Source organism: Peromyscus californicus, unplaced genomic scaffold (assembly GCF_007827085.1).
Source record: "Peromyscus californicus insignis strain IS unplaced genomic scaffold, ASM782708v3 Scaffold_9__1_contigs__length_137607984, whole genome shotgun sequence".
Taxonomy (NCBI): domain Eukaryota; kingdom Metazoa; phylum Chordata; class Mammalia; order Rodentia; family Cricetidae; genus Peromyscus; species Peromyscus californicus.
This window is the reverse complement of record NW_026294617.1, coordinates 35,222,890-35,237,442: the sequence shown is the minus strand read 5'-3', so window position 1 is coordinate 35,237,442 and position 14,553 is coordinate 35,222,890. Positions and strand designations below refer to the sequence as shown.

Sequence of the window (14,553 nt, the reverse complement as noted above, 5' to 3'; positions counted from 1 at the left end):
TTGCTTGCTCAGTTTCTATCTCCTTCCCAACCCATCTCAGTTTGGGGCAGGATCTCACTGTGTGGCCTTGGCTTGCCTGTGAGTCAAGATCCTTCTACCCTAGGCTCTTAGATGACTGGAATTACAAGCCTGTATCACCACACTAGTCTGGACACTGTTACTTAAATATGGTAGCATCTTTTGCCTAGCTAATTAGGGGAGTCAGTATGCTCCCATGAAGCTTCCACATTCCAACATGCTTTGGATCCTGCTGAAGATATTGAACCACTCTTTTAAAAGCCAGCAGACAAGCCCAACAGTTCCACAGTTCTCCACCCACGGGCAGCAATATAGCCGGGAAAGAAAACCAACGTACAGGGAAAGGAGTGTGTTTGGCACCTGTCTCCTTACTTCCTCCTGCCATCACAGCACTTCCCTGCCTCTGCAGATTCTTGCCGTGGATTTTCAGTGCCTCCAGAGAACCTAGGCCTTACTCATCCTAGCAGGCACTGCACCACTGAGCTTCATTCCCAGCCTCTCCACTGAGTCTTGATGCATGCTAAACATAGCATGTTTACTGACAGTGCAGTTTTTGCATGTATCTTCCGTACAGCAGATTATCATCTGATAATAAGCTCCAAACATGCAGTTCAGCAGCCTGGCGCCCTCCATGACCCTTTCAAGGTCCTTGGCTGACAGGGTTCTGCTTCTAAGGTTGAATGTTGTCTGTGTCAAGATCAACAGAAGTAGTATCGATGCACACGTGGGAAGTCTCAGTGGACCAGGTTTCACAGTGACACAAATCACCTCTGTTCACATGCTGCAGATAGAACTAAGTCCCATTACCACAACTATTTATAAGGGAGGCTAATCCCATGGAAGGGGATCGTGTGTGATGACCAGCCAGTTGTCACCTGTGTGAAGGTCTTATTGAAATTGTTGAGGGAAGACACTTTGGACATGGGGTTATCAGAGCACTTCTGATTAAACAGAGACTTAGTCCAATAGGAGAGGTTTTTTCTCCTGAAATACAGTGGTTGCCTTACTTATGATAAGCACAGAAACTGCTTTTTAAGAAGTTAGGGCATACACATTCACTTGTTTTCTTTTCTCTACTAGGACGGACATATAATGATCTGAACCAATATCCTGTGTTTCCATGGGTATTAACAAACTATGAATCAGAGGAATTGGACCTGACTCTTCCAGGAAACTTCAGGGATCTGTCAAAGGTAACAGTTAAATGCACAGAAATCTCTACTCTACAGGAGCTTCAGCAGAAAGGGTTTCTGCCAGAGTGTACATACTCAGTGAGTCTGTGAGAAAGTTATTCCCTCTTCTGTAGATCAGTCTCCAATTCTTATCAACTCAAGCCACAGGAATTATGTAACTATTAGTGACATTATCAACACCATCATAGGAACAATGAGTGTCTGGGAAAGCAGGGTCAGGAAGAAGGTGCTTAGGGTTAGTCCTGGGGAGAAATCTAAAGTTAGTGCAAAGTCTAACGGCCAGTCACTCGTGTGCTGTATTCCTGAGGTGAAGAGAAATGCTGTCCTGACCACAGTAGCAGGTGTCCTCTGGGAAGGGCTTAGCATTAAGGAGGAAGGAAGGTAAACCAGCAAGGATCTGTTTAGATGGAGAAGGTGGGACCCTCCAAAGGACTCAGGATGAGGGTAAGGACTACAAAGCAGATTTGGGGTAAGTTAACCTAATTTTGAAGTGAAACGTTAAATGAGATGCCAAGCTGAAGTGCACTAAGAATTAGAAATGCCCAAAGCAGCGCTGCGGCCTGAGCTCTTATTGAACACTGAGTCACGCCCCCATGAATCAGTTTTCAAACTGCGCATGCTTGATGGTGCCTAGCATGTCACTCAAATCGCAGGTCCACATCTACAGTGCGGGGCATCAGGCAAAGTTACTCACTCTCTCTTTGCTTCAGTTTCTTCATCTGAGTACTGGAACAGTGATAAGCAGGTCATAGTGATGAGCTCTGGTGAGGTGCTATGTATGTGTGGCCTAAAACAATTAATTAATGCTGTGTATGTTGGTTAGAATTCTCAGGCATTACCATAAGCCACATGCTCTACGATCTGAAATATCTTTCAGGTAGTGATGATGCCAACAGCATACGCCTGTTGTATACTGTTGTAGAGGGTATGCTGTACAGACAGACGCTGTACATGTTTGCCAGGATAGAGGACTACTCATTGGTCATTAACGCAAAACCTATTCGGTGCAAAGGTAACAGTTAAAGTTGCTCTCTAAAGTCTTGTCTATATGGGCCAGAGACGTGGCTTACCTCCGATGGTAAAGGTGCTTGCCATCAAGCTGACCTGTCCTCATTCCCCAGGAGAGAACAGACTCTGGCTCCACATGGGCCTACACACATACACATACACACACACATATACACACAACACACATATATAAGTAAGTAAATGTGATTTTTAAAATGATGTAAATCATGCCTTTTTAACATTGATAGATACAATTTATTAGATACTACGTGTGCATGTGTGTGTATGAAAATGAAGTTTTATAGTGTAGATTTTCAAGGACCGTGCACATTGTATGCTCACCTCATATCCTGGTTAGTTTTTGTCAACTTGATACAAATTAGAGTCTCCTGGGAAGAGAGAACCTCAGCTGAGGAATTAACTCCATCCGATTGGTCTGTGGGCGTGTCTTGGGGCATTTTCTGAACTGCTAATTGATGTAGGAGGGCCCAGCCCACTGTGTGTGGTACCACCCCTGGGCAGATGGGCCTGTCTGGGCTACATAAGAAAGTAGGCTGAGCAAGCCAGTAAGCAGCATTCCTCCATGGCCTCTGCTTCAGTTCCCGCTTCCTGTCCCTGGTGTCCTTTGGTGATGGATTATGACCTATGATCTAGAATAAAACCTCTCCGAGTTGTTTTTTTATCATAATGTTCTATCACAGCAACAAAAAGCAAATTAGGACCCCTCATATGCTGTGTTATAGTTATTTGATTCTTTTTTTATATAAAGGAGGAATGGTCCTTTTGATCTGAAATTCAGCTATAATGTCATAGTCAAAGGAAACTCACACACCAAGGCTTCTTCCTTTCCTGCAGTGATTCTGTCAGCAAATACTTAACATGTACTCATTGTGTGTGCAGAAAACAGGCCTCTGCACTGGATAGATAGGTGAGCCCAATGAGAATGAGTCAGATCAGCCTTGTGGGGAGAGATCAGTCCTGAACAAAGATGAGAACTTAGATCCTAAGAGAGGAAACTGACAGTGGTGAGGGTGAAGGAGAGTGGGACCTACTGGGGCGTGTGCTCAGATACCCCACAGCAGTTGGGCTCACACCTTCCTGAAATACTAATACAGCCAAAGAAAATACAGTGTTCGTTCTGTGGACTATAGGAGTTAGGTGCTAGAGTGTTTGCTAATGGTAACAGAATTTCATCTCCCCGTGTAAAATGATGAGATCACTGGTTTTGGGGTGGTGGCGCTGATTCCTGGACTGGAGACCTTGTGTCTGGTAGGCAGTGTTTTACACCAAGCCATATCCTAAGCCCTCCTTTTCTATTTTATTTTAACACAGGGTTTCACTAAGTTACCCATGCCACCTTGCGCTCACTCTGCCTCCAGATAGGACTTAAACTTGAGGTCCTTCTGCCTCAGCCTCTTGACTAGCTGGGGTGACAGCCTGTGCTTCTGAAATAACTGGAAAAGCTGCCTTCATTCAGAGTGCTCAGTGTATGCCTCCTTTGACAGCGCTTTGCCTTTTGTGACTCACATATATGTCCCCAATTTTATGAAGTGTGAAATAAATAGCAGAGACAAACAGGCGGAGCCCGAGTTAATCAGGGACCATGCACATGAACTGTCTCTTTTTGCAAGCATAGAATCGGCCCTTAGTACTGGGTGGTTGAAGGCATGAGTGGGAAAAGAGAGGTAGCTTTTGCTTGCAGTTCTCCCACCGTCCTGACCCATGCGTTAGCAGTCTGTTATTTACACTCTGTCACACTGACAGGATGGGAAAATGTTAGCAAATTAAAGCCTCTTGATATGTTAATAAATTACCCTCGCATTGTTCCCATGGTTCACTGGATTTCTTAATAGGAACTTCCATACAGATGGTCTAGGAACCCAGGACTACCCTTTATAAAGCCCACTAATACACAAGGTTTTAATGGATGAAAATGTCTCTTCCTGTGCACCAATGGGAAAGTGACATTAGATGTGTACCATTGGTGGGAGGGAGGGAGGGAGGGAGGGAGGGAGGGTGGCTGCAGTGGGTACAGCACTACTGCACTAGGAGGAACCACCCAGAAGCACAGGGACGTCTCACAGTTCTAACAGATACAGAAAAAGAAGGCTTCAGTGGGAAATTGTTTCCCAACAGCTCAAGGCAGAATTGAGATTATTAAATGTTATTAACTGGAATTAATAAGAAAAGTAATTATTTTAAAAGCAAAGATTAGGAGTCTTGATCTAACTAACAATTCTAGAATTAGCAGTCAATAATTCTAGAGTTTGTTTTTGCTAACATTTGAGGTCCCAAATAATATCATATTCCTTACTGCTTATAATATTAGAGAAACTATTAAATACACAAACATGAAAAATTAAGTATTTCTTTATACCACCAACTTACACTGTCTCTGTGGCTTCTAATTATGCAGAAACCTTTTGAGTTAAAGGTTCAGAAAACTCAGCTCAAATAGCTCAAACATCAAATCAGCACCATTGGTTCTTATAACTGAAAGATTCAGAGAAGGGTTTGGCTTTTTAGGAAGATTTCCTCAGTGGCTCAGATAATGCCAACATGTGTCTCTTGCCACTGTAGACTTCAGACTTGCTTCTGCTCCACAGCCTGTGGTAGTTCGGACATTCCCTCTCCTCTCTGTAGTAGTGGAATGGCTGTAGTAGCTCCTACTTCATACTTGGACTCAGAAGAATCCCAGTAGCCCCAGTGTAAGAAAAGGAAACTTCTTTCTCAGCAGATGTCACTGATGCTACTTGAGAGGGGCGGGACAGCCACTTGCACATGGAGCTGGAGGTCAGGTCAGGATGAACTAGGGACCCTGGCCTGCCCTGGGTGATGGGAAAAGAGCTGTGCAGGCCCTTTGGATTCTTGTTCCCGAAGGAAAGAAAGTCACTTTCTGTTACCACGTGTGAACTGAAATACACCTGAGACTTTGCTCTTTATGATTAAATGAAAGGAAGAGCAGATTGAACTTGTACAAACCTCCAGATGTCAGAAAGATCGTAAGGTATAACCTTGACCCTCACAACAGAGCCATTGTTTAGGCAGCCACACTCTTTACACAGATCCGTAGAAGATACGATGCTCAGTGGAGTCATAACTGAGTTTACCAGGAAACAAATGAAGCTTAAACTTCAAGACACCTCAGTTTTCAGGGGCTTCTTCCTGTACTTTGCCCTAATTTTAGGAACATAGTGTTAAGTTCAATTTCCATAAGAACCTGTTAGTCACTTTTCTGTCACTGTGATAAAATCCCTAGAAACGTAAATTTAATGAAAGGATGGGCTTATTTTTGCCTACACCAATGTAGATAGGGCCTTTGTGCTGGTTAGGTTTTTAGTTTTGTTGCTGTTTTGTTTGTCAACTTGACACAACCTGATCATTTGGCAAGAGGGAACCTCAGTTGAGAAAATGCCTCCATCAGATTGGCCTATAGGCAAGTTTGTGGGGTATTTTCCTGATTAATGATAGATGTAGGAGGACCCAATTCATTGTGGGTCCTAGAAAGTATAAGAAAGCTGACTATGAGCCTGGAGAGCAATCCTGTATCACTCCAGCATGACCTCTACTTCAGTTCCTGCCTCCAGCTTCTTTCCTTAAGTTCCTGCCCTGGCTTCCCTCTGTGATAGATTAAAAACTGTAAGATGAACTGAACCCTTCCCTCCTCAAGTTGCTTTTGGTCATGGTATTTTATTACAGCAATAGAAACCCTAATTAAGACAGCCTTTAGTGTCACACCTTGTGCACAAGGGGCATTCAAGGAGTGATGGATACACAGCAAATTCTCAGTCACCCTCTGAATTTCTCTATCTTAGTCATGATTGACTAAAAAGTCTAGTGAAAGAGTGTTTGATTCAACTAAATCATTTTTAATTCAAGTAAGGTAAAAAAGAATAGCGTTCAATAATACATTTTTCATGCCACTATTGTTTTATTACCTCCTTAAATGCCAAAACACTGACCCTAAGTGTTTATTAAAACATGAGTTGCACACTTATCTAGAATGAATTTTTTTCATTTATGATCTTATTCTTTTCCTGGCCACCTTTATTAAACCAATGAAGAGCATGGGAAAGGGTTTTATTTAGACTTCTTTTTTTATTAGACTGCACAGGCTCAAGTATCACTCATTATAAATTGTATTTATTGTTTGACAAATAAAATGGTCTGTCATTGACCAATCTTTTCAGTACCAGCCACCAGTAAGTAGGTGGAGAGATTTTTTTCCTTCCATTTATATAGATATTCCCTATGGAAATATGAGCTTGTTATGAAACTTGTCTTAAAACAGGATACATGTTAGTGCCTCAGTTATTTATATCTACTCACATGAGTTTGACTCCCAGGTTCTAGTGGTTACATGATTTTGACATGAATCATAGTCTCTGCTCGTTAAAGTACAAATGGGATTTTCCATTTCCCAGTCATGTCTTCTGATAAAAGAAATCATTTCATCACAAAACCAAATCCTGGTAATATTGACATAAACATAAGACATCATACATGTATACACACAGGTTCGAATACACACACATATGCACAAACACACTCATTCACAAAGTGGAAAGATCTATTTTGTTAACATAGGAGTTGTCTGACTGGCAGGTGAGGATGAACTTAACGTTTCCCACATTATTATGCCATTTAAAAAGAGGAAGTGATAATGCCTGGGGCTTTGAAATGTGGCAGTGCAAATGCATGTGCTGAGGTGCGAGTGTTGGTGAGTGCCTGTGCACCTGGAGTGGAGTTGATTAAGCTGGAGAATGAGCAAACCAGAAACCCATAGCATCTTCCTACTTGTTCTTATCTTTCTTTTCCACCATAAATAAAAGTAACCAAAATGAAAGTTTTATTAGGTTAGTATATAACCTGCCTGATGATGAAGTTTCAATAACTAAATAAATACAGACTATTGGAAAAGTATTAAATGTACCAGACTTTTTAAATGAAAGTCATGGAACTTGATAATTTTTGACAATCTAGTAAATAAAAATAATTTAACTCTATTGACATTATAGTAATGTTAATATAGACTTTGGCTTTGTGTAGTACAAGGTCAAGTTAAACTGGCTTCAATTGAAAAGATAAAGTATTTTTTTCTTTTTTTTTCTTTGTTTTCTCAAGACAGGGTTTCTCTGTGTAGCTTTGGCACCTTTCCTGGAACTCACTCTGTAGCCCAGGCTGACCTCGAACTCACAGAGATCCGCCTGCCTCTTGCCTCTGAGTGCTGGGATTAAAGGTGTGCACCACCACTGCCCAGTGAAAAGATAAAGTTTTTGCAAACCTAGTGTTTCTAAGGAATCCAGAGTAGGTCAGTGTTGGGAAGACCTACTCTGAGAACATCTCTGCTGCACCTTGCTCTGGTGTTGAGCTGACCAGCTCTCAGCAGTATAGCAAGGAGGCTTTTGTAGCCCCACCAGAGATGGCTTTCTTCCCATATACCGGCAGTTAAGTTTCTTTGGATCCACTCTGATCATGGGTTGTTTTATTTTTTGCCCCAAAGTGGCCACATAGGATTTTGAGAAACTTGATGACAGTTTGGGGTTGTCAGGGGTCAGCCCACCTGCATCAGGCTTACTATGTATGAAGAAGGACTAGTTCATAAAGGAAGGAGGAATGGACAGAGGAACTGTTGCTCTCGCTCATTTGCAGAAGCTGGTTGTAGGTGTATCTTCGTTCATTGGAATTAGTGCCCTTTCCCCAGAGTGCACTTTTTTGCAGATGCTTAGTCCTTGCACTGGCCTGTGCATCCCTTTCTCACTGATTCCTTAGGTCTCTTAGTTATAGGAACCTGCCCTTGATATGTCTTCCAAATGTTTCCACTTGGTTGTTTGCCTTGTTTTATGGCTAAACACTTTGTCTAAAATCCCCACATGGAAGTTTTTCATGATATTCTATAGCCATTCTAGTCGGTCTTTATTCATTCAGTGTTTGTTACTCAGCTAAAAAAAGAAAAAGCCGCCGGGCGGTGGTGGCGCACGCCTTTAATCCCAGCACTCGGGAGGCAGAGCCAGGCGGATCTCTGTGAGTTCGAGGCCAGCCTGGTCTCCAAAGCGAGTTCCAGGAAAGGCGCAAAGCTACACAGAGAAACCCTGTCTCGAAAAACCAAAAAAAAAAAAAAAAAAAAAAAAAAAGAAAAAGCCAGGTGCTGTACTAGGTGCTGAGAATTCAGATGTGGATAGTTTAGATGTTTCATTTAAGGTCCACTCTAATGGGCAAAATGAGTTACAAACTTACTTCACTATTCCTAGGCACTGTCTGTGAAGCTTCCAGAATGAAATCTGAACCACTTCCAAAAACATGAGTCAGATAAGAGAGAAGCAAAGGGCAGAGGGGTCTGTAGGAGTGAGTCCTGCCTTGTCATGAAGATGTTTTTCGGGATGATGTCATGTAGTTCATGATTGAAGAAGTGGAAAAGATAAGAGTTTGAGAGGCCTGTGTTATAGATTTTTGAGCCCTTGATTATTACAATGAAAGATAACTTAGGTATATCAGAAATTCTGATATGATAAGGATTTTGAAACACCCAAAAGCTCTCCTTAGAAACCAAACACATTGACTCAGCTTCAGGCTGTTTCTAGCACAGCAGAGCACAGCACAGCAATTGTAAACTGCTGGAAATCTGTAAGCTGCAGAGCTGTCGCTAAGTTTGAGATCTCAGTTTCCTCATCCGTAAGTAACACGAGGGCATAGGACTGGGCTAAGACTCTGACCCTCCCTCCCTTTCCCGCCCTCCTTCCTCCTTTCACCTTCCCTCCCTCCCTCCTCCCTCCCTTCTTCCTTCCCTCCCTCCCTTCCTTCTTTGGATCTGACCTCCTGCCTCTACCTCCCCCATGCTAGGATTATTGGTGTGTACCACTGTGCCTAGCTGGTTCCATCTGTTTCTGAGATTCTTTGGTAGATAAGGAAGCAAACAGGCAGAAAAAAGGCACACAGAGATTCTAATTTTAGAGTCAGCATGAAAGTGCAACACAGTGGTGTGGACAGAGGGGTCGTCAGGTCTCCCTTTCCTTCTTGTGAAGTTAGATAAAGGGATGCCTTGCAGACCCCAGATATTTGTGTAAATCACTCCAGAAAATGGATGAGTAAACAGTATCTTATACAAATACACAATGTCCTTAAAAATCATAGTGGCAGGTAGTAGCCACAGAAACATTTTATTTTATTTTATTTTATTTATTTATTTATGTATTTATTTATTTATTTATTTATTTATTTATTTATTTATTTATTTATTTATTTTGGTTTTTCGAGACAGGGTTTCTCTGTGTAGCTTTGGAGTCTGTCCTGAAACTCACTCTGTAGCCAGGCTGGCCTCAAACTCACAGAGATCCACCTGTCTCTGCCTCCCGAGTGCAGGAATTAGAGTTGTGCGCCACCACCGCCCGGCTCACAGAAACATTTTAAGTGATACAGATGGAACCTCAGTACTGTGAGCATTGACATGCACATTTCCAGGTTTTAGTAATGTACAGTGCTGAGGTTATTGTAATGAACATCATGTTTCTCTTTGAAAGCCCTTTTAATTCTTAAAAATCATAATCTACTTGGATGAAACTGACCATTTATTGAGTTGACATTTATTATTTATTCAAGTCAGTTCAGCTTTGTATCCCGAGTTTTCTCGCAATGCTCTAGTTTTTCATTCAATATTTACCCAGTAGTCTTTTTAACTTACATTTTTTAGTCATTTTTCCTTACCTGATATAGATGCCTATTCTGAAAAATGACTTGATATAACATAGGTTTTAACGTAGAAAATATTGATGGATCAAGGCTAAAGGAACAGAAAGAGAAAATAGAAAAACAAATAAAATGGAAAAAACCCTCACTTATATATCAAAAGAATTCTCACCCAAATGCATCAAAGTGCGGTCCAAGTAGAGCCTGTTCTGTTGTGTGTTTGCAGCAGTTAGATAGTTAGATAGACAGACAGACAGACAGACAGACAGACAAATGATAAGTAGATAGATGAAAGATGGATAGATACGATGTCCTGAATATTATAAATTTATGCTGGCATCTCTCAGGATATTTTTTCTCCATAGAGTAAAATCACAAACTTGTTCAAGAAAACAAAAGCTTTTTGTGGCACTCTCCTCTGAGACAGATTTCTCTGCTGCATCTTTGAGGAGTGGATGATAAGGGATGCAAGTGAGGGACCAAACATTTGTTCAGTAGATACAGCAGTGTTTTGCTGCTACATAAACAATCCCTTCCCAATTTTACCAGGCATATGACTGTCTGGACACATGTCAGTTCATCTCTTGAGATATCAATAGCATTTAGCAAGTTATATAAGCTTACTCGCCCTTCTAAAAACAACAGGGTTTTATGGGTCTAGAAATCGTATTTTTAGTCTCTGCCTGCCCCTTGTGCCTGACTTTATGTCATGTGTCACTGTTCATTTGCAGCATAAAACAGCAGTAGATCTAAAACCCGTTTTAAACTCTTTAAGTGGAAGTCACAACAATGGCCGTATCTAAATGCTGATGGAAAGGAGACTAGCTCCTATTGCCAACCAAATGTGTCAATCTCAGTAAACCGTGTGTTTTCACCAGAATTTCAACTATAGTCATCTGCAAGATTGATATGGGATTTGCACTGCAATACTCACCTAAGTTTTAAAAAGATGCCAGACTTACAACCTTATCAATAGAGAGTTGATGTTGACGTGAGTATGAGAGATTCTGATGTCCTTTGGATGGAGTAAGAAAGAGGCCATCTATTAACAGAATTTGAATCTCCTCATAAACAACTGGAAGCTTTTTTTCCTTTAAAAAGTTTGTTTCTTGACTACTAGAAACAAAATGATTTTAAAGTGGTAACAATAAGTGAAACTGTTTACATTTCAGAAAATTTATTCATAGGTTCATTAGACAAAAATTCCAAATGAGAAATGTATTTGAAGTAGTAAAAAGGAGAGGTTTGCAGGCTTTGACACAGTGCAGCTTTTCATACAGAGCTCACGTGCTTCTGCAAATACTCCAGTAGAGAGACTTCAGTGAAACTTGAGCAAATAAAAAATGTAAATATGTGTTTTCTCCTTTTTGGGTAATTGAGGAAAAGGACTGGCTTCTTTTTCCTTCTTCCTTGATGTTTTGTGAGCAAACATTATCAATATAAGGTTGACCCTCTCTATGGGCAGCTGTCCTTCAACTGAAAGATCCACCAGCACATTCAAGACAGAAAGCACCACACACTTCTCAGATGGCTCACTGAGTTAGAAGTTCGTTATGTGGACATCTAGAAGAGTCCAGATCTGGTTCACTATGTAACTTTCATTTTTCTACTTGGTAGCTCTTGTCCTTTCACCAACCATAAAAGTTACATTTGTTTTAAATATCAAGAGTTTTACATAATATTTGAAGAAATGCCTTCCTTTTTTACATCTGTGTAAAAAGATTTAGCACAGAATGGGGCTTAAGCCTTGAAGTATATAAGTGGAAGGTTTATGCTTTCATCCCAGGAGTCACAAAAAAAGGCCAATGGTTTTGAAAATTTAAAATATTAATACCCAGGCTGGAGAGATGGCTCAGAGGTTAAGAGCACTGACTGCTCTTCCAGAGGTCCTGAGTTCAATTCCCAGCACCCACATGGTGGCTCACAGCCATCTGTAATGAGATCTGGTGCCCTCTTCTGTGTACATAATAAATAAATAAATCTTTAAAAAAATATATTAATACTCTTGTACCTAAGAAACACAACTTTTAAAAAATAAATAAGTTGTTTAATATTGGTTAAGTCATAATAAAGGCTAACATAAAAGGAACATACTTTACAAATAACTTCAATATTTAGGCTAAGCACCTTACAAATAAGAGCTTATTATGAAAATTCTAGCAGCCTTAACTGCTGGCATCATTGTGTTGTTTAAATTAGTCTTCTGGGACCAAAAGAAAAGGTTCACAGCAGTTTATAAATGAATTTTTCTCTCTTGTGTAACATTATATGTCCCATTGAGATACTAATTTTCTATGACTTCTCCTGTTCAGATTAAGCTTTTGGAGAACTTCATGCTTAAGTAGTAATATTAAATTTGTAGGTAAAGACTGATATGCTTAATACTTTCATTTTCTGTGTAAACACTTATTTGTACAGTATGCAGCTAAAAACAGTAACTTGAACCTAGCTGTTAAGTGTGGACTCCATATATGAGGAAACGAAGACAGAAAATTGAACTAAGGCAGTTGCTATTTGCACTCATGAGTGTCCTGTCCAAAAGAAACTGAGACAAATGGCTCTCTGTGGTGCCTGTTAGCACAGGAAAGCTCAGGCTGGCTTCTAGGCTCACTCAATGCCTGTGGCTCTCCTCAGCTCTTCTCACCCTCTTCTCTACCCTAAACTTCTTTCTTTACCCTAGCATCTCGTTTCTATATAGCCCTGCCATTTCAGCCAGGCACTCTTGGCCCTCTCATTGTTCTCCTTCTCTCTCTCTCTCTCTCTCCCCCCCCCCCCCCGCTCTTCCCTACCCCCACTCCCCCCCGACCCCTCTCCTTTCAGGGCATGGTCCATTCTGCTGACTATGTTTAGTCTACTGCTTTCTCTCCCTACTAAGGACTCTTCCAGACACCTCTGGCTGTTCTTTCCCTCGTATCTACAATAAAAACCTTCCCCTCAGCCATATCTTGGAACAATCGTGTCCTCACTTTATACAGTGAGAGTGTGCTAGGAATCATTAAAGACTGGGTGTGCTAAGAAGTTTGGAGCCATGGTCTAATAGTTAACATGAGCTTTTGGAGGGAAGAAAGTAGCCCATATCCTCCGCTAAAGTCCTGATAGCACAGGTTGTAGTGGCTTCACAAGGCACCTGCATGTGAATCTGAGTCCTCTGGATCAGCCCTTCTTCACTTAGTGTGTTGTTCAAATTCATAAAAAGGATTGGTGCTGTTGTACCTGTTTCTCAAAATCCCCAGAGACCACCAAGGAGCTGGTTTCCGATGCAAGGACATAAGGGTCCTTTTATTGTGAAGTTCATCCTGGGCCACCAACAGATGGAAGGAAATGTGGCAGTGGCCACGAGCCCAGGTGTAGAGAGGTTTTATAGGAAAAACCACAAGCCGGGAATTGGCAACTTGGGATTGGGTAGAAGTGATGTGGGGCAAGGTGATTTTTTTAAACTATTGGTCTAAACTTTGGGCGCAAAACCACATTTGAAATCATTGGGTTAGACTTTTGGCGGGGAACCACAACGCCCTGAACAGGATTATCTGGACTGCTCAGCAGGATTATCTAGATATCTTCAAGGGCCATAAACTGCAGACAGAATGTCTGCAGGAGGATACTGCTCTGTATCCATTTGAGTTGTCATGGTACATTCCTGAGGTCTTTTCTGAAACTGAGTACAGCAGGTGGTCTAAGATGGTGGCCCTACCCTAAGATGGGGTCTGTATTGCCTTCACAGTGCTCCAGTTGGGCAATAGCAGGACAGGACCAGTGTTCCAACTGTGCTTCCTCCTCTGAAGGACCTTGGCTCCCTAGCATATAGCATACAGACTGAGCCTAGCAAACAGGAAAGCTAATGCAAAGGAAGTTCCACAACTCAGCAAAGACAACAATATAGAAATCTGTCTTAATAATTATTGCCAAGCTCAGTGTCTATCGTGTGTGCTAAGGAGCCAGGGAAAACAAAAAGGAATCATGAAAATACTGATTTGACCTGAACAGTTAAAACTGAATCACTTTCATTTTGCTTTGGTATTTTTTCTTACTGGTTTTTGTTTACTTGCTTGTTTTGGTTTTTATTTTTTGTTGTGTTTTGTTTGTTGAGCGAGATCAAGAAAGAACATAAAATTGGATGGGTAGGGAGATGGGAAGGATCTGGGAAGTGTTGGGAGTGGTCCAAGAATATGATTAAAAAAAATAAGAAAAAAATTTCAAATAACAAAAACCTGAATGACCCTGGGAATCTAATTTTCTAAAGTTATAGCCAAGTCTGGAGACTTTACACATGTCCCTGTGTATTTTTATTGGGTACACTGATTAGTAATTAATATTGAAATCCACTCATTGAAAATGCCATACAGAGCAGTCCATTAGTGCTGAAGTACTTTCAGAATGAAGCCTGGACATCTAGGATGTTTACTATTGCTGTGTGAAACAGAACATTTTCTTTTATCTTTTTACAGCCAATTGGTGCTTTGAACCCCAAGAGAGCAGTGTTTTATGCAGAGCGTTATGAGACATGGGAAGATGATCAAAGCCCTCCCTACCACTATAATACACATTACTCAACGGCAACTTCGGCTCTGTCGTGGCTTGTTCGAATTGTAAGTATCATCCTTAACTTAGCGGTCTCTAACTCCAGAGTGTGAGTATATTAAACGAAAATCAA

General features: G+C 41.1%; 1 protein-coding gene across 6 annotated transcripts in view; it reads left to right on the top strand.

Annotated features, from left to right (window-relative positions):
- Positions 1 to 14,553, top strand: part of Nbea (neurobeachin) — a 558,359-nt gene that overhangs the window by 473,358 nt on the left and 70,448 nt on the right. For all 6 annotated transcript variants that reach the window (XM_052730144.1, XM_052730145.1, XM_052730143.1 and 3 more), the window contains 2 exons: positions 1,099 to 1,211; positions 14,348 to 14,488. In XM_052730144.1, the coding sequence (XP_052586104.1) occupies positions 1,099 to 1,211; positions 14,348 to 14,488 (254 nt within the window). The remainder of the gene's footprint in view (positions 1 to 1,098; positions 1,212 to 14,347; positions 14,489 to 14,553) is intronic.